The following is a 19,150-nucleotide window of genomic DNA, read 5'->3' on the forward strand; positions in this document are numbered from 1 at the left end:
AATGTTAATTTAACTTATAATAGGAAAATAATAATAATAATAAAATCAGTTTACGAATGAAAACATGGCGCAATTTACACTAGCCTACCGGTCAAAAGTTTGGAAACATTACTATTTTTAATGTTTTTGAACGAAGTCTCTTATGCTCATCAAGCCTGCAGTTATTTGATCAAAAATACAGAAAAAACAGTAATATTGTGAAATATTATTACAATTTAAAATAATGGTTTTCTATTTTAATAAACTTTAAAATATAATTTATTTCTGTGATGCAAAACTGAAATGTCAGCATCATTCCTCCAGTCTTCAGTGTCACATGATCCTTCAGAAATCATTGTAATATGCTGATTTATTATCAATGTTGGAAACATTTGTGCTGCTTAATAATATTTTATAACCTGTGATACAATTTTTAAGGATTCTTTAATGAATAAAAAGTTTAAAAAAATATCAGCATTTATTTAAAATAGAATATTTTGTAACAATATACACTACCATAATACTTTTGTTCAGCACGGATGTGTTAAATTGATAAAAAGTGATAGTAAAGATTTATATTGTTAGAAAACATTTATATTTTGAATAAATGCTGTTCTTTTTAACCTTTTATTCATCAATGAATCCTGAAAAAAGTATCACAGGTTCCAAATAAATATTAAGCAACACAACTGTTTTCAACATTGATAATAACTGAGTATCAAATCAGCATATTAGAATGATTTCTGAAGGATCATGTGACACTGAAGACTGGAGTAATGGCTGATGAAAATTCAGCTTTGCATCACAGAAATAAATGATATTTTAAAGTATATTAAAATAGAAAACAATTATTTTAAATTGTAATAATATTTCACAATATTACTGTTTTTTTTCTGTATTTTTGATCAAATAACTGCAGGCTTGATAAGCATAACAGACTTTATTCAAAAACATTAAAAATAGTAATGTTTCCAAACTTTTGACCGGTAGTGTACATGACCTTAATACAGAACACCCTGGTGATGGGAAAAATTATATATCAATGCTTTTGTGAGAAACCTTGAGTTCGCGCACAAACCTTTGGAGTTCGCTCACAAAACTTTAAGTTTCTTCACGTTAGCATCCAACAAATCCACGACTACGCTAAGATGACTGTCAAAAGTTTCCCACTTTAACTTTATTTATCCTATTATGTGGGATGTGAAAGGCTTAATCACATTTTCAACCAAAAAAACAGACACAAAACACTGTTAAAATCATAAACTTTATTGAACTTAATACTAATTCAAATGATCTGTTAAAAATCATTAGTAAGCCACTTACAAATCAAAATAATAAAACAACAATACCACTGATAAAATCACAACAATGTACACTCACTTTACTAAATCCATTTTATTTATTTTTTCATTCATCACACTTTCACATAAAAAAAGGAAAAGAAGAAAAGCACTATTCATGAAGTAGAGAAAGATCAGTGTTATGTTAATATTTGGAACATTTTTCACATGAAAATTGTCGGATGCATGTACATGTGGTTAAAAAGAGCATATTTTCGCACTGTGAAAACATTCAACCTTTTAAGTGTATTAGTGAATCAAGTGATTTAGGATGTAGTCGCACTACATTACATTTGCCTTACTGCAAAATATTCAGCAAAAAGTATTTCATAAAGAACAAAACACAACTTTAAGCTGTCATTGGAAAAAAAAAAATCATGATTGATAAGTAGCATAATTTAATGATTATTGAGTATTGTGAAGTGTAAATTGGGTGTCAGATTGTGTTCACATAAAATAAGTTATGTCCTGTTGAAGGAACAGCAAATTGCTGGCAGCAGGCTATTGAAACAACAAATAATACTATTGGTTTGTAAATAGGCAAAAAGCTAAGAATAGCTCTCTAGCCAGTAGTCACATACTTCCTTTTGAGCAGTACTTCTAAAAAACTGAATGTGGAATGTCTATTTTTGTACTTCTACATTCTCAAGTTGATATGTGTTGCTTTTTAGTGATTGTTTTGCTTTTGTTACATTTCCGTTCTGTAGGTACAAACTCTAGGTACAAAGCATGCACTCTATCTAAGCACTTAATTTGGTCATTGGAGCAATAAAAGCATAATAATTTCATTTGCTCAGAGATACACTCTGATGTCACACATAAGATGTCATTAGAAGTGGGCAAGAAGAATATATGAACTACAGGGATCTGTGCCATTCAGAACAGATTTGAGATTAGTTAATTCATTTTCATATAATTTTAATTAATATAGTTAAATAATATAATTATGTATACTTAGGTATACATCTATGTTGTGTGAATATGACTTTTTTTAATTGCAGTTCAGTAAATTCATCTTCCTGTAATTCCAATTCATCATCCTGTGAGTCGTGACCAATTCAATTCAAATTCACACCTGTGCACTGAAAGGGAGCCAGTTAAATTCTGTAAATCTACAGAAAGCAAAAACCAGGGTTGCAAAATCAAACCATCTGGCAAGCAGCAACCATCAGGTGTTAACGAATGAAATCCCTTTATATCCTAACCTATCCTTATCCTATAAAACAGGAACACTGTAAAAAAGAAAATTCCACCCGTCAAGAACAAGAGAGGATAGAACCAAAACAGTAAAGGTGCTTTACAAGGCAATAGCAGCAAAATGGGGACGAGGGAGCGAAAAAAAGACGGAAGAATAGAAGGAGCGAGTGAAACTGTTTGATCAATACATCTTGCGGAAGAGGAGAAGTATTGATTACACTCACAATTCACAATCCATCATCATTGAAGAAAAGCAGGATACATTTGCCATGCAGGATTCATACGTCTCATATCCAATATTTAGTAAACTCTCACTAATGTACAGTAGCTCTATTTGGAACAGCAAACTCACTCTGTAACATCCGTTGTTGCCATGAGAATTGTTGCTATACGTGTACGGATATCGTACTGCTGGTATTTGCATTGGCATTAAGGTATTATATTGTTTGTTTTATATTGGTGTTAAGGTGTAAAGAATGAGGGTGTGCAATATATGTGCATCGTAAGTCTCTCGTATAAACTGTACTAATTTCCGAACTATCAGCAATAGCTGCTTCGCTTAATTCAAATATTCAGATGCTTTCACAAATATGGGTCAATGACAAATAAGACTATAAAGAATAAAAAAAAATCTAGTGCCAAGTTTGTATTCTTTGTATTCATTTAAATTGGTTTCATATGGCTTTTAAAAATGTTTATACCATTTTCAATTAAAGTGTAAATTTATTATAAATAAATAAATTATGAATTAATAAATATCATGATTTATTAATTCATAAATATAATGAAGATTTTGGGACATTTTACAATCTGAACTAACCTTATCACGTCATACAAAGGTCAAATTATTTGACATTTTAAGAACCTTATCATTCTCTATAATATAATTTCCTGTGCTATGTTTTTTTTTCTGCATGGTGGTTGGACCACATGACTTTGATTTAGCAGATTTAGTTTTTACAATATTAAAAAGCAGTAAAGAAGTTTTGTTAAAATATTGGATATTTTTTATATTTTAGAAAAGATTATGCAAAACTACTTAAGGTTTTCTTGTTAAGTATTTTATTCTTTTAATTTGGGCTTTGTGATTTCATTATATCAGTACTGTATTTTTTTTTTTTTTTTTACTTCATTATACACCCCATTTTTTTACTGTATGCTCCCCCAAAAACATGCTCATCATAGAAGAGGTGTATTGAAGTCATTGTATGTATGAAATGCATTTTTTTATTTTTTAAATTAATACATCTTGGCGGGAATGAGCGTTATATCACTGACCCATATTCTGAAGGTAACTCAAACTTAGCACATAAAGGCTGAGAAGTGTGGCAGTGACTTCATAGTGAATGAAACTCACAGGTTCCTGCTGGTTCATCTGGACTTCTGAATCATACTGTTCTGCAGGGATTTGGTCTACTCAAATAACTAGTGTGATTCATATCTGCTTCATGTGTACTGCTAGCCTTCATGTCTGTGTATATCATTTTAGCTTTACAAAGCACACAGAGAAGAGGACTCAGTAACCTCAGTGAAGTCCTGACTTAGTAGCTGCAACTAGTAAAAGAGACAACATCAATGACTCAGACATGATTGTTAGCTGCAATCAGATATGGGGCTTATCAAACGATAAGGATAACTGATTTTTTTGCTGGCTCCAAAATCACATTCCTTATATCACATTTCCTCATCTTTCCTTAACTTATATCACTTGTACTGTTTTCACAAGTGGAAGTGCAGACGTGTGACAGTGTTTGTAAAAGAACACATTTTTCCTCTATTAGAAGAGAGAGACTTTCTTTTTCAGATCATTCCTCTTCCAAAGGGAAAGCCGGTCAAATTCCTCTATGGACATTCCAAAGACATTCTGAAATTCCTCAGGTGACAGGTGCCTCTGGAGAGAGAGGTTCAATGGTCAACCTTTGTTCCCAACAGAACAGTGCAACAGGGTCAAATAATGAACAAAAACAATGTTTACCTCCAATCTTGTCCTGTCTACACCAGGTGGGAGTTTGTTTCTGCCTCTGTGGGTCACAATGAGCATCTCATATGGGTAAATCTGCCAAACGAACACATAGTTTCAAACAAACACACAATTAATGAACTTTGACCAAGAGCAAGCAGTCACTTAGCAACAATATGTACAAGAGCTCTGATGAATACAAAACACTCTTGATTAGTTGGCAGATGACATGGTTATATCACCTTTTGTTCCAGCATACTAGGGAGTGAATTCCCTCTGTCTATCCTTCTGCTTTGGGCATCTCCATTCTATAAAAGAGAGAAGACCACTGTAAGACCACATATCATAACCACAACTGTGATTTGTGCCATTATTACAAAAATATGATTGTAAAATTGTGAGATTGAAGGTTGCAAAGCTTGACGCACTAAAATCTTTGATTATTTCTGAAATGTTAATACTCCTATTGTCTATTTACGATGAACAGCTTTTGTAGTATTCCTCATTTTAATTTGGTTTAAATAAAAGTGTTTGCTAAATGAACTAACTAAACCTGTAATTTGATCAGTTTTAGCTGTTAAGAATATCAATTTATTTGGTTACACTTTTTGAATGCAAATTAATACATACCTGGAAATCTGTAAAGAGAGAGAAACAAATGATAATATAATGAGCAGGAGGTATAAAAACATTCACACAAAGATCTCTCCTATTCAATTCAATTTGATTTCTATTCCTATGAAAATGTTGAGAATAGATAACAACAAAGCAGAATAGAACAGAATAGAATAGAATAATAAACCTAGGCACTCTGTTTAAAGTGTAAATAAACATGATAAAGATGACTACTATTCTAAATCAGAGTAAAATTATGATTCTTAATATAAATATTGTATAATAAAATATATAGAAACCATGGTGCTTTTAATACTGGAAAAAATGCTCTGCTATTTAAAATAGAATAGAAATATTACTCAATGCTGGCACTCTAAATTACTCTAAATTACTAATAGAATAGAATAGAATAGAATAGAACAGAATGATGCCTCTTGGTACTGGCACTCTGATTGAAGTGTAAATAAACATTACAAAAATGACAAAAATTACTCTACTCAACAGAATAGAATAGAACAGAATAGAATAAAACAGAAATATCTAAATCCCCAGACTTACGTTGACTCCCTTTATCACTGTTTGAAGAGGAGAACTCTGCAGACTGCAGCTGTAACACATAAACACAAGACTAATTATATCAGTGTAATTAAAGGGATAGTTCATCCAAAAATGAAAATTATCCCATGATTTTATCCCATGATGACTATCTTCTTTAAGACGAACACAATCGGAGATATATTTAAAAATATCCATAGTCCTCCAAGGTTTATAATGGTTGTGAATGGGGGGATGCGTTTTGAAGCCAATAATAATGCATCCATCCATTATTTGAATTTATAAAGTTTCAAATATGGATATTTTTCATACAAAAATGCATCGCTTCGCTTCAGAAGACCTTTATTAACCTCCTGGAGTCATATGAATTACTTTTTTTATGGATAGATGCATTATTTTTGGCTTCAAAATGTGTCCCCCCCATTCACAACCATTATAAACCTTGGAGGACAAAGGATATTTTTTAAATACATCTCCGATTGTGTTCGTCTGAAAGAAAATAGTCATATACACTTAGGATGGATTGAGGGTGGGTACATCATGGGATAATTTTCATTTTTGGGTGAACTATCCCTTTAAGGATGGATCCAACAAAGCTGACATATCAAATCAGATTTTATTTTCTCACCCTAGTAAGCCCAGTCTTAGTGTAGGAAGGAAATGAGGGGGATTTGGAGGCTGTATAAAAGAAAAGAAGAAACATGTTAATGTACTGGCACAAATAGCATCCAAATAGTCATCATATAAAAGTAGTGGTGCTGAAGCCAACTTGTTTTTCCATTAGGAATGTTTATCATGTGGATGCAGTACATTTCTTCAACCAGAAGGGGCCACTAAAAGGTCAATATTTTAACTGGAATCACAACCATTTTCGGTGACGCAGGATTCAATGTTATGCAATAATGAAATTGTTGAATGAAAGAGTTCTCTAGACGTTGACCTTTCCCCTGTAGACCTATAAGCTCTAATCTAATTCAGATTATTAGTCTGTCATACATAAGCTCTGACTGCAGTTGGAAAGACTGACTCAGATCTCCACTACATTCAACAGCTGCTGTCAGTAATGCTACTTATCTTTCTGTTGTTCTGTTCCTTACATGTCAGTTTTTTTGAGGGGATGGGGGGTGTCCCCCTTGGTTGAAATCGCATTCCGGAGGGTTTATGGGGACATTGATATAATGATTTTTATACTGTACAAACTGTATATTATATCCCCTAACCCTAACCGTGCCCCTAAACCTACCCATCACAGAAAACTTTCTGCATTTTTACATTTTCAAAAAACATCACTTAGGATTAATATGATTTATAAGCTGTTTTCCTCATGGAAAGCTGTTTCCCCATTACATAGGGAATACCAGGACGACACAAACACTCACACACACACACACACACACACACACATTCAAATGTACCCAGATGCATGGCTGTCCTGTCGGGCAGGGACCGTGTTTTCCTACGGACAGGGGCCGATCTCTCAATCTCCTCCTTTAGTATCAGTTTTCCTAGATTAGACTGAATCTGTGACAAAGAGAGAGAGTGAGAGATGAAGAGGGAGTTTGGGGGGTGAGGTGGAAACTGAAACAATATACTCAGGCTGAGAGACTGAATTGATCAGCATGGCTCCCTGTTTCGACAGGAAATGCAAGAATCCCTAAAGATTTGTCCTTCATTCGAAACCAACTTTGGCCTTCACTTGAAGGTCGAGTGAGACAAAAGATCTTACAAATAAGAATCAACCCAATAAACCTTTAGCCTTAGTTTCTAAAGAAAATAAGGTTTAAGAAGAAAAGGTAAAACAGGAAAGAAAGTTAAAATTTAAATGAGTGTAAAAGGGAAAGTGTGTATTTTAGGTGGTGTGGTTAGTCACTATTTTTATTAAAGATTCCCTTAATTTTTATTTACCTTTTTGATGAGTCTGTAGTGTGAAATAATTTTTTAAAAATATACAAATAGTTAAATATTTGTTATTAATAGCTGGACATAAAGACTGCATGTACAATACTACCTTTCAAACTTTTGGGGTCAGTAAGACTTTTTAATATGCTCACCAAGGCTGCATTTATTTGATCAGATGCACAGTATGAACAGTAATATTATAAAATATTATTACAATTTAAATGGAATGTTTTCTAGTTTAATATAATTTAAATGTAATTTATTCCTGTGATGGCAAAGCTGAATTTTCAGCATCTTTACTCCAGTCTTCAGTGTCACATGATCCTTCAGAAATTATTCTAATATGCTGATTTCTTATTATTATCAATGCTAAACAGCTGCTTTATGTTTTTGTGGAAAACGTGATACATTTCTTCAGTTTTCTTTGATAAATAGAAAGTTCAAAAGAACAATAAGTATTTATTTATAACTTTATAAATGTCTTTATTGTCACATTTGTTGACTTTTTTGTTTCACTGATTTAAACTGTTTTAATGCGCCCTTACAGAAAAAATTTATACATTTATAAAAAAATAAATAAAAAAGAATTAGAAAAAGCCATTTAAAATTGTTTAACAGTAAAACTGCAGGACATCACACCGTGAACAGCCACTGTAATTCTTTGAATGAAAAAATTTTACAGATAATTTTACACCTTGTTGAGCTCTTGTTTCTGCATTTGCCGAAGTCTCCACATGTCTTCAGACAGATCATTGTCATCATACTTATCATCCTCCTCACCCTCCTCTCCCTCAGCTGTCTTGGATGCCACATTCTTTCTCCGTTCTGTCTCTGTTGCACAAACAAAAATGTCCATAAATATGAGATGAAGAGTGTAAGAACGTCAATACTACCACATCATAAAATTGTGTCACGATACCAAATACTACTTAAATTTGCATGTACTGTACATGTAAACTATCAATCAGATGACAGAAGGCATGTGGAAGATTGCGTACATGTTTTTTTAGCAAAGTTTTGATCGTGTTAATAATGTAGAGGCCTTATTAAATATGATACAGTAGGCTTTATAGGGCTAACTGAACTGCAGTTAGTGTTTCTCCTAAAATTCCTTAAGAGAAACAACAACAACAAAAATTGGATCTTAGCGTGAGAGTTTATTACCTATAACAGCTAGTGAGGGTGGACAGGGCCAGTAGTCTGTCTCTATCTTAGAGGGCTGGTTGGGGTCTGGAGGCTGGGCGGCAGGAAACTTCGATGACTCAATGATTAAATCCTCCATGTGTTTAGAGTGCGGAACAGCTGCTGAGACATCTACATCCATTCAAATACACATACATATACTCAATATGCCCAAGAAAATCATTTACAATTGAATCCGATATAAGAGCAGTAGTGATATTTCATACCTTGTTTATATATAGGCGGCTTCTTGAATATGTTGGTCCCATTGTCTGGAAGGAAAAATTAAGGTTGTTTAGTTTTAGTGTGTGATGTTGCCTGAGGTTTCATAGCTGTGTTTGTGAGGGGCTGTACTGCCTAACCTGGCCTGTGGAAGTGCTGTTGCTGATGTGGGACTTTTGTGCTGACAGTTATGCTTTTACTCAGCTGCGTGGAGGCAGGAGATGAGCTGCCCGATGACTTGGGCTCTGACCAATCCCGCACATCCTTTGATAGACTGTTCTGGAATTACACGTAGAAGGACTGTGTGATTAAGAATCATGCAGAGAGACTCTAAAGCAGATCATAAAATAGTTTGATCTTTGAACATGGTAAAATATCTGCTGCAAGGCCACTGGCAGTTTATTGCTTCAATACTGGGTTTTTAAAAAGAAAAAATCTGGTGTTTGTCAGGATTATGCTTTGTGTTTCTGTGACCATGGTTTTCATGTCTGTTTCTTTCTCATTCAGTTCATCTGTTGTTAATTAATTAACTCATTAGCTCCCTCCGTTGTTCTAGTATTTTTATACTCCCTGTGTCTTTCAGTTGGCTGTCCGATCTCATCAATGTTTTACATCTGTGTAGATGTGGAGCAGTGTTGCCAATTTAGCGATTTTGTCACTAGATTTAGTGACTTTCCTTCCCCTTTTGAGATTTTTTAAAAAAAGTTTAGAGACAAATCTAGCAACTTCTTGGACAAACCTTATTCTTGATTCTTGATCTATATCCATATTTTTATAGATCAATGAATTTGCCATTATGATGTCATCTAGTGACATTTAGTTACCAGTTTTAGCTACTTTCAATTGAAAGCAGTTGGCAACACTGCTGTGGAGTATTCTCTGTTTATCTCTGTTTAATTTTCTGTTTATTTACGTTTCCCTGTGGATTTCTACATGAAGACCGTTTGTTTGACTCTCATTCATTGTGCGCTCCTTGTACTCATGTTACGTGACAATGTTATCAACTTTGTTCTTTCAAAAACTTTCTTTCATTTAATATATTGTTTGATTTATAAGTGGTATATGTATTTAGGAACACCTTGAGCATATTCAAATTTTGTATATGTAATATACAAAAGGTAATAAAATATAGGTAATAAAAAATACAATTATAAAAAATTTAACTTCTGTTGAGTCTTAGGAACTAACATGTCAAGTGGTGGCAGCTGCGATCTGAATTCCAACTAAAGCTATTTAAAACAGCATTTTTCTAATTCTTGACTAATTATTATATATACTGTACTCACATTAATTGAGAGACTTTTAAAAATGTAAAAATTAATTTGTCACAATGAATTAAATTCTACATTTACACAACCGTTCAAATGTTTGGGGCCAGTATGATTTTAAGATCATAAGATATTAATACTTTTATTCAGAAAGGACACATTAAATCGATCAAAAGTGTCAGTAAAGACATTTATAACGTTAAAAGATTTCTATTTCAAATAAATGCTGTTTTTATTACTTTCTATTTATCAAAGAATCCTGAAAATAATATCACCGTCTCCAAAAAATTTTAAACAGCTAAAACTTTTTTCATCATTGATAATAATAAGAACTGTTTCTTGAGCAGAATATTAGAACGATTTCTAAAGGATTGTGTGAGACTGAAGACTGAAGTAATGGCTGCTGAAAATTCAGCTTTGCAGTGAATTACAGTTTAAATATATTAAAATAGAAAAGTAATTTTAAATTGTAATAATATTTCACAATATTACTGTTATTACTGTATATCTGATCAAATGAATGCAGCCTTGGTGAGCATAAGAAACATTTAAAAATCTCACCAACTACAAACTTTTGAACAGTAGTATACACAATTTGTAACCTAAATGTCTATGTTATTTGTGAACTACCGTCTTTTCATTTCCGGTCCTCTAAGAGTGTTGATAAAATATAAACAGATTATAAACCTGCCATTCAGTTGACAGATATTAGACTGCATATGACTTATTTGTGATTTTAACTTCACAGGCATGAACAATGCAACTTACCTCTGGAGATGGAGGAGGGGAAATAGAGCGAGGAGATAATGACCTCTAGAGAGAGAAAAAGACAGTGTGAGAGAGGTCAGTTGTTGGCAGTAAGTGAGATATCCAGGCATTTCCACAGACAGGTTTACAGAGTTAATGAAGCGTAAAGCTTCCATTACAGCGAAACAAAAAAGGAAATTACAGAGGGAGAGCCAAACTAACATGACGTGTGTTTGTGTGTGCGTACTGATCTCTGTCCAGGCACTCTGATGGCGAGACATTACATCCAGCAGGAAACTAACCAGTGAACACATCACACATGCTGACAGACAGACATGTAAGGAGCCCGAAGTGTGCCAAGAAAATATCCCCCACACCATTACACCACCATTACCAGCCTGAACCGTTCATACAAGGCACGATGGATCCATGCTTTCATGTTGTTTACGCCAAATTCTGACACTACCATCTGAATGTCGCAGCAGAAATTGAGACTCATCAGACAAGGCAATGTTTTTCCAATCTATTTTTTCCAGTTCTATTGTCCAAATTTTGTGAGTCTGTGCGAACTGTAGCCTGTTCTTAACTGACAGAAGTGGCAGCCGGTGTGGTCTTCTGCTGCTGTAGTGCATCTGCTTCAAGGTTCAATGTGTTGTGCATTCAGAGATGCTCTTCTGCATACCTTGTTTATAACGAGTGGTTATTTGAGTTACTGTTGCCTCGCCATCAGCTCAAACAAATCTGGTCATTCTCCTCTGACATCTGGCAGCAACAAGGCTTTTTTGCCCACATAACTGACGCTCAATAAATATTTTCTCATTTTCGGACCATTCTCTGTAAACCGTAGAGATGCTTGTGCATGAAAATCCCAGTAGATAAGCAGTTTCTGAAATACTCAGACCAGCCTGTCTGGCACCAACAACCATGCCACATTCAAAGTCACTTAAATCACCTTTCTTCCCCATTCTGATGCTCAGTTTGAACTTTAGCAAATTGTTTTGACCATATCTACATGTCTAAATTAATTGAGTTGCTGCCATGTGATTGGCTGAGTACATATTTTCATTCACGAGCAATTGATCAGGTACATATATGCATACATACCTCTGAGCGATCCATTGGTGAATAGCTGAAGTGGGGCTCATACATCATTAGGTCAGGCCTCTCTATGTCTAGAATGGCCTTGTCTTTAGGTATAGCTGCTAGATCCTTATACCCAATCACTTGTTTGTCCATTTTGGCCTGTAGAAATCCAAAATTCGAAAGGAATAGGGGAAATTATTGGCAACCTCAGAGACATAAGGTGCATCTCAATCAGCTCCTTTGCTCTCTAGGTCATGAATCATATTGTGTACATGAATTCGGGCACTGGTAAAGACAGTAAGGACAGTGGCTCACTGTCCTTATTGTACAGCGTCACTACTGGAATTTATGAATAAGCAGCGGCTATTTGCACTAAGTGCAAATAGATGGTATTCACACTAAGTGAAAATAGGATATTTTCTTAGTGATAGATGCTATTACACTAAGCGAAAATAGCAATATATTCTATTTACACTAAGTGACAATAGCAGTATTTTCTTAGCGATATATGCTATTTACACTAGGGGAAAATAGTGATAGATTCTATTTACACCATGTAAAAGTATCAGTTCTTTGGAATAAGAGTAAATAGTAATTAGATGCTATCTATACTTTATATTGGCAGATACTATTTGCACCTCAGTATTTTTGTACATTAACAGGATGCAGTAATATCATATAGTGGGCATCGATGCTCCCTTGTTTTCACCATTGTGCACTGTGGGACTCTTTAGGGAGTGAACATTTCTGTGCAATGGAAGGATTTTGTGATTGAGACAGCCCTTAACTCTGGTGCTCCTTGAGTGGCAGTCAAAAATTTCAGATTTTTTGTTTTTAAATTTCAGTGAAAAGCATGTACTAGATTTTAGTTTAATAATGTTTTTTATTTAATATTTTGCATTTTTAGGTGATGGTACTAAATTATATTTATGCAGTAGTTTCCATCCATTTATCCATCCATCCATTCCATTCATTTATTACATTTAACTACTTTCTGAGTATAGACCTGAAAATGAAATTAAACTTAAACTGTCATAAATCTTGAATCTATCCTAAATCTATCCTGAATCTATCCTGAATCTGTCTAAACTATCCTGTCTTTCATTGTGTTTTAATTTTGTTTTCCCTGTACCCGTTTTGCCTGTGTTCCTAGTCATTGTTAGTTTAATGGTTGTTAATTAATACACACACCTCTTCCCTTTTCTGTTGTTTATCCTCCCTTATGTATTTAAGCCCTCAGTTCTCCTAGTTCTTTGTTCGGTGTTGTTGTTAGTTTATGTGGTTGTTCAGATATATTTACTATGTTCTCCTGATTATTGCACTTAAAGTGAAGTGAAGCTGAAGTTAAAAAAAAGTGAACTTGAAGTTTAAGTTTATTATTAAAAAAATTACAAAAAATGCTATTTTAAATTTTTTTACGAAATATATATTTTCCAAAACATGTTTTACTCTAAAACTGTGAGAAAATAAATCTAAACAAGTTGTGTTCAAAATTTGAGGTTGATATCGAGCATTTAAACGAGCATTTAAATTCAAAGCGGTCATTTTTGCCCGTGAGGACTACAAGTGTGACTATTTTTTTAGGTCCATTAAAATATACATCATGAACATGATTTTTTGTGTGTTTTTTTCACACAGTAGTGCCAAAACCAAGTTTCGTACCATTCCGATTAAATAAAGAACCAAAACGTAAAATTTTTCAGTCAAAAAAATGACCAAAGAGCACCAGAGGGTTAAAATGGCTTCTGAACTAGGGAGCTGATTGAGAAGCACCCATAAACATACTATGAAAATCTATCTTTTGCTTTGAAAGAACCTCATTTGTTGTTGTGCCGAATTATGTGTGGGCCTAGTTATGTGTAATCTTACATTAGGCCTATGCAGTAACATTTGGAAAGCTTGCTGAGAATTATATCCCAGCATGCACTGCTATACACACCACTATAGTGACTGCTGGGGATCCAGGAACACCTCCTGCACGTAGAGAACAAACAGTGCCCGGGGAGGTACGGGCCGATTGCTGTTCAAATACACACACAGGTCAAAGGTCAAACATTACATTAATCTTTTTATTTTGTTTCATGATGAACTATTTATTTATTTATTAAACCTCTTATTTTATTATGAACAAATAAGCAATCTACTTAAAACAAATCTGATATAAAAAGGTAACTTTTATTTACCTTATGCAGCATCATTTTGAAAGAGAATGCGCTCCCTTTATGAGGTCACTGTGGAAAGAGAAGAAACTGTAGATGAGAACAAGGCTTTAGATGGATGTCAAATGGCCTCTAAAAGACTCAATGCAGATGTACGTCATCACAATACATATTGTTTCAAAGCAGCTTTACAGAAAATCACTAAGCAGAGATTTGTGTGACCAGGATTGATTTATAGATGCTTTCCAACATCACCTTCACCATCTTCAAGTCAAAAGACCCTAGCAGGTTGTAGAAAGTTGCTAATACACACAAAGTACAGAAAAGTCAGCAGTGTAAGGACCTTAAAACCTTCTCAGTCAATAGACTATGAGCACAATGACAGTGTTTCTCTGGGCTTTTCTGATGGATCGCAATACAAAAGCTTTATTCTAGCATCCTGTGAGTCTTTTGTATTCTACTGAAAAGGACACATTTCTCACTCCTTTGACAAAATAACCCTGCAGCATGCCTGTACAATAAAACACTGCTAAAAAATAAAGGAAGTGACTGGATGATTCATATCAGAAATACGGATAAATAAGCCATCTTAATGGTTTCCAATATAAAGCCAGACCCTGTCAGTGTGATGGTTTTTAAGATGGACAGAGGTCTAAATGGATTTCTGAGGCTAATGTATAAAATTAAGAGCTCAGTGAGCGGTCTTGATTGTATGGTGATATATATTTTGCTTTGCTTCAATTATGATAAAGAGACATCCACTCTTGCATTGTGTTTGTGCATTTTGGGGGCAGAGCAATGAAGGGAGGGGTGTGTTTGTCTGGGTTGATTTCAAATATCAACAGAGTTTCGCAGAAATCGCTTACTACACCTTTAATGTTATAAACTAACCAATCATCAGAAAATTCATTCTTAATGCATACAGTTTCCCCTTTTCTAATTTAAACAGCACTTTTAAAGGGTTCACCCAAAAATGAAATTTCTGTCATTAATTACTCCCCCTAATGTCATTCTCCTATGCTGTCTACGTTGTATAGACAATGCAGGCTTCTGTGTACTACATCAGAATGCCGACTCATTATTGGCCGGCTCCTGCGTCAGCATCACACTCATGCGTCATGCTGCTCACGTGAACAGCGTCGGCCAATACTGAGTCGCCGGAAGCCTGCACTGTCTACGATGTAAATAGCATAGGAAACTGAAATTGTTGAATAAAGTCGTTATTTTTGTTTTGTTTTTGTGTACAAAAATTTTTCTTGTCGCTTCATAACATTAAGGTTGAACCACTGTAGTCACGTTGACTATTTTAACGATGTCTTTACTACTTTTCTGGACCTTGAATATGGTAATTATGTTGCTTTCTATAGGGGATAAAAAAAAACCCTCCCGGATTTTATCAAAAATATCTTAATTTGTGTTCTGAAGACAAACATAGGTCTTATGGGTTTGAAACGACATGAGGGTGAGTAATTAATGACAGAAATTTCATTTTTGGGTGAACTAACCCTTTAATGGCAAATTAAATCATTATGTTTACTGTGTTAAATAAAAATATCATTATGCATAACTAACTAAAAAAATATTTACATATTACAGCACTGGTGAAAAGTCTTAATATCTAATGTAACTTTCCTTCTCATGTAAATGTATGTGGTTCTACAGATTTGAGATATTTTCACTTGAAAACAACTCAAAAATACTTATCAAGATAGAAAATTGTTTTGCAAAACTTAACTGTGAACTTCAATAAAACATAACTGAGAACTCCATACCATGTTTATTCTGGAAAGGGAGCAAGAAGACAAGGAGATACAGATTCAGAGAAGAACACAGTGAAGGAAAAGGTAGCAGACGGGGTGACAGGGAAGAGGGCAGGGCAGATAAATTAGATAAAGACGATGGATGAAGAGAGAGAAAGTGAAGGTTGGGGAAGGGATGTGATGGAGATGGAGAGAGATGATAAAAACATTACATCCCTGCAGTCAGCACAGACGGATAGCGTGACAGATGACTGTGCCTCCCTTCCCCCATTTAACCAGTAACTATGTCAAATGCAGGCTACAAATCCTGTCAGTCATCTTAAAATGAGTAAAATTAGGGTTAGCATTGAGACTGAGGATTAGCATGAGGAACTAAAAGTCCAGAAAATTACAGGAATAACACATTTACAGGCTTTATTCCATCACTCAAAAAATATTTTTGCTTCATTAAAATGAGCTAATATGACACAAAGATCAGTGTGTGCAATCAGTTTATTTTTGTAAAGTTCATTTCAAGGGATAGTTCAACCCTAAAATGAAAATTCTGTCATCATTTATGACCTTTTCTCTCTGGAACACAAAAGATGATGTTTTGAAAAATGGCTTAGTGTTGGCTTAGTCATTTTTGGATGAACTGTCCCTTCAATCCATTTATTGTACATTCAGACTACATGAACAATTTTTATTGGCCAGAAGAGTATGCAGAAATCCAGATCCAGAATGTTTGTTAAATTGTGTAAATTGTAGCAACAACAATTCCAGATTTTCAATGTAATGTAATGTAGGTGATACAACTATAAACTAGAGTGAAAGACAGAACAGTCAGATCTTACCTCAGGTGGTAAGAAGGTTCATGACACACATTTACAGGGTCTCCTCACCCTAGACCATTCCTGAAACACCCAAATACAGGATTTCATTACTCATCATGACATGACAGTCGATTCAAACATCAAGCAAAAACTGTTCAGTGTACTGAATTCAGCGTTAAATTCACAAATGCAGTTGAAATATACAATATTATTCAGCATGATAAAGCTGCTTATTTTAGAAGTCCATAAATGAGAATGAAGTAAACATGATATTCTGTGACAGCCAATAAATCTGAATGACAGTGCTCTCTAAAGTGCTACCTCTTCAGGCAGTGTCTCTGAGTTATTGATCCACAGGCTGAGCTTCTAAATTCACAAAAGTCAAATTCACTCAATTATTCATGCCTCCATGAACTCTGACCTTGAACTGGAATGTGGATCGCTCAAAAAGAAAAATAGGTAGCTCATATTTAGTCTAATAAACAAAATATTCTAACAACTAAATATCTATGGGCATGTTGTCACATTTTACTTCCCTTCTTTGGGGTAAATAAAGAAAAAAAGTATACACTGTATTAATGAAACAAAGCCACATATTTATACCAGACATACGTGAAATTAATGTGGAACAAAAGAAATTCTCAGAAAAACTGAGAAAGTCAAAAAGCATTAGGTTGTGCCCCGCTCTCCCCTACTATATATCCCGAATATGGAGATTTCAGGGTGAGATCTTTAGTCAGTATACAAACACCCAGAAGACCCTAGTAGCAGCATGGTAATGCACTAAAAGCACTGCCCTGGCAACCACCAACAGCACCGTTTCAAGTTTGCACATTCATGTGCACATATGTGTCTGATTTCCCTTGAGGATCCCGACATGTTTGGACCCCTCTTCTCAATAGACGTGTTTGTTCTCACATGTGACAAGAATGAGGCCCACTACTTTTTCTTTTTCTGAAATGGCGAAGGAGAAAATGAATGGGAAATAACCTACAGAGGCATGACCGCTGGACCACATAGACAAGATGAGATTGCTTGACTGACCAACCACACTTTGTGGACTTTTTTTTTTTAACTCTTCAAAAGTTTGGGGTCAGTAAGATTTTATTTTCTTATTTTAAAACAAATTAATACTTTTATTCAGTAAGGATGCATTATACTGATCAAAAGCGACAGTCGCCAATTGAAATGTTAGAAAAGATTTCTATTTCAAATAAATGCTGTTCATTTGAACTTTCTATTTATCAAAAAAAAAAAAAAAAAAAAAATCTGAAAAATGTTTATAATGGTTTTTAAACCATTTAAATTAAACTTATACAATTCTGCAGTTCATCTTATTTTAACTGCCATTGTACTGGGATGTATATAATAACATGACAGTAATTAGATGTGTTATTTGGCTTGGACATTTGGCTTTATACTCTATGATTCCTGTTTCTAGAACATTTTATCAGCATTTTATGGCTTGAAACAATTGTGGTTAAGTAATTTTACAAAATGCAATTTTGTCCTCCGGCTGAGTTCAATTTTATTTTGAATCTGTGTCACACCAGGATCAAAGCAGCTTATAAACCAACCAGCTCTCACTCAATACTAGCTGCACAAAATCTTTAGTATGCTCATCCACATTACTGACTTCTTCTCTGTTAATGACTTCAAGGATACAATTTAAGACATAAAAAACATATTTCTGAGTGAAACAGAATTTTAAAAGGGAAATAATAAACAGAGCAATTCCAAGAAGTGCCTTGCACCATTGGTGCTCGGGCCCTAATCATTTTGGTGGGACCTGATTTCAAGTGGTCTGTGATATTATTACCCCACCTCTGTGGCCTGGGTAGAGCAGAAAGGTCATTTCTGAGGTAAAGAAAGTTACATTTTTTATGAAAACATTTCCATTCTTTTCCCCATTTTTCTTATCCTCTCTCCACTCTTTTTTTCAATATAAAGTGGCGAAAAGGCCAATAAAAGCATGTGTCTATCTAGAGTGACTAAATTCGGCTTTGTTCAGATGTGTGGACAGCGAAGTGTCATTTGCCATAGCAACAGATCCAATGTTACATAATGCAGTAGGAATAGGAAGAGGGTGAGAGGTCTGGCTAGCTTAATGTGGGAGATGCTGCAGGATATTTTTAGGCTTCTCGTGTTCTTCCTCCTCTCTTGAACGGCAAGTGATTCGAGAAGGATGCAGAAGAGGAAGGCACAGGATACATACTGAGCTGTGTATGTTTGCTGTGTGCGTACAGTATTAATCTGTTTTTGGGTGACTATTGACAACTCTATGCTTGTGTGTTGCTGTCATAAATATAACACTATATGAATGTAAAGATAAGCACGTCTTGCCCATGATTCACATCTGTTCAATTGCCTCT

At 34.5% G+C, this 19,150-nt stretch overlaps 1 protein-coding gene across 1 annotated transcript in view; it reads right to left on the bottom strand.

Moving 5' to 3' along the window:
* Positions 1-1,224: 1,224 nt before the first annotated feature.
* LOC127517776 (dematin-like) overlaps positions 1,225-19,150 on the bottom strand; it is a 31,572-nt gene continuing 13,646 nt past the window's right edge. The window contains exons 2-16 of the mRNA XM_051903866.1: positions 16,800-16,859; positions 14,231-14,278; positions 13,987-14,067; positions 12,069-12,206; positions 10,986-11,030; positions 9,090-9,228; positions 8,955-8,999; positions 8,710-8,859; positions 8,240-8,376; positions 7,062-7,167; positions 6,275-6,324; positions 5,609-5,698; positions 4,719-4,784; positions 4,492-4,572; positions 1,225-4,407 (exon numbers count right to left, since the gene is read on the bottom strand). Coding sequence (XP_051759826.1) covers positions 4,294-4,407; positions 4,492-4,572; positions 4,719-4,784; positions 5,609-5,698; positions 6,275-6,324; positions 7,062-7,167; positions 8,240-8,376; positions 8,710-8,859; positions 8,955-8,999; positions 9,090-9,228; positions 10,986-11,030; positions 12,069-12,206; positions 13,987-14,067; positions 14,231-14,245 — 1,257 coding nt within the window. The 5' untranslated portion in view covers positions 14,246-14,278; positions 16,800-16,859 and the 3' untranslated portion in view covers positions 1,225-4,293. The remainder of the gene's footprint in view (positions 4,408-4,491; positions 4,573-4,718; positions 4,785-5,608; positions 5,699-6,274; positions 6,325-7,061; positions 7,168-8,239; positions 8,377-8,709; positions 8,860-8,954; positions 9,000-9,089; positions 9,229-10,985; positions 11,031-12,068; positions 12,207-13,986; positions 14,068-14,230; positions 14,279-16,799; positions 16,860-19,150) is intronic.

Source organism: Ctenopharyngodon idella, chromosome 8 (assembly GCF_019924925.1).
Source record: "Ctenopharyngodon idella isolate HZGC_01 chromosome 8, HZGC01, whole genome shotgun sequence".
Classification (NCBI taxonomy): Eukaryota; Metazoa; Chordata; class Actinopteri; order Cypriniformes; family Xenocyprididae; genus Ctenopharyngodon; species Ctenopharyngodon idella.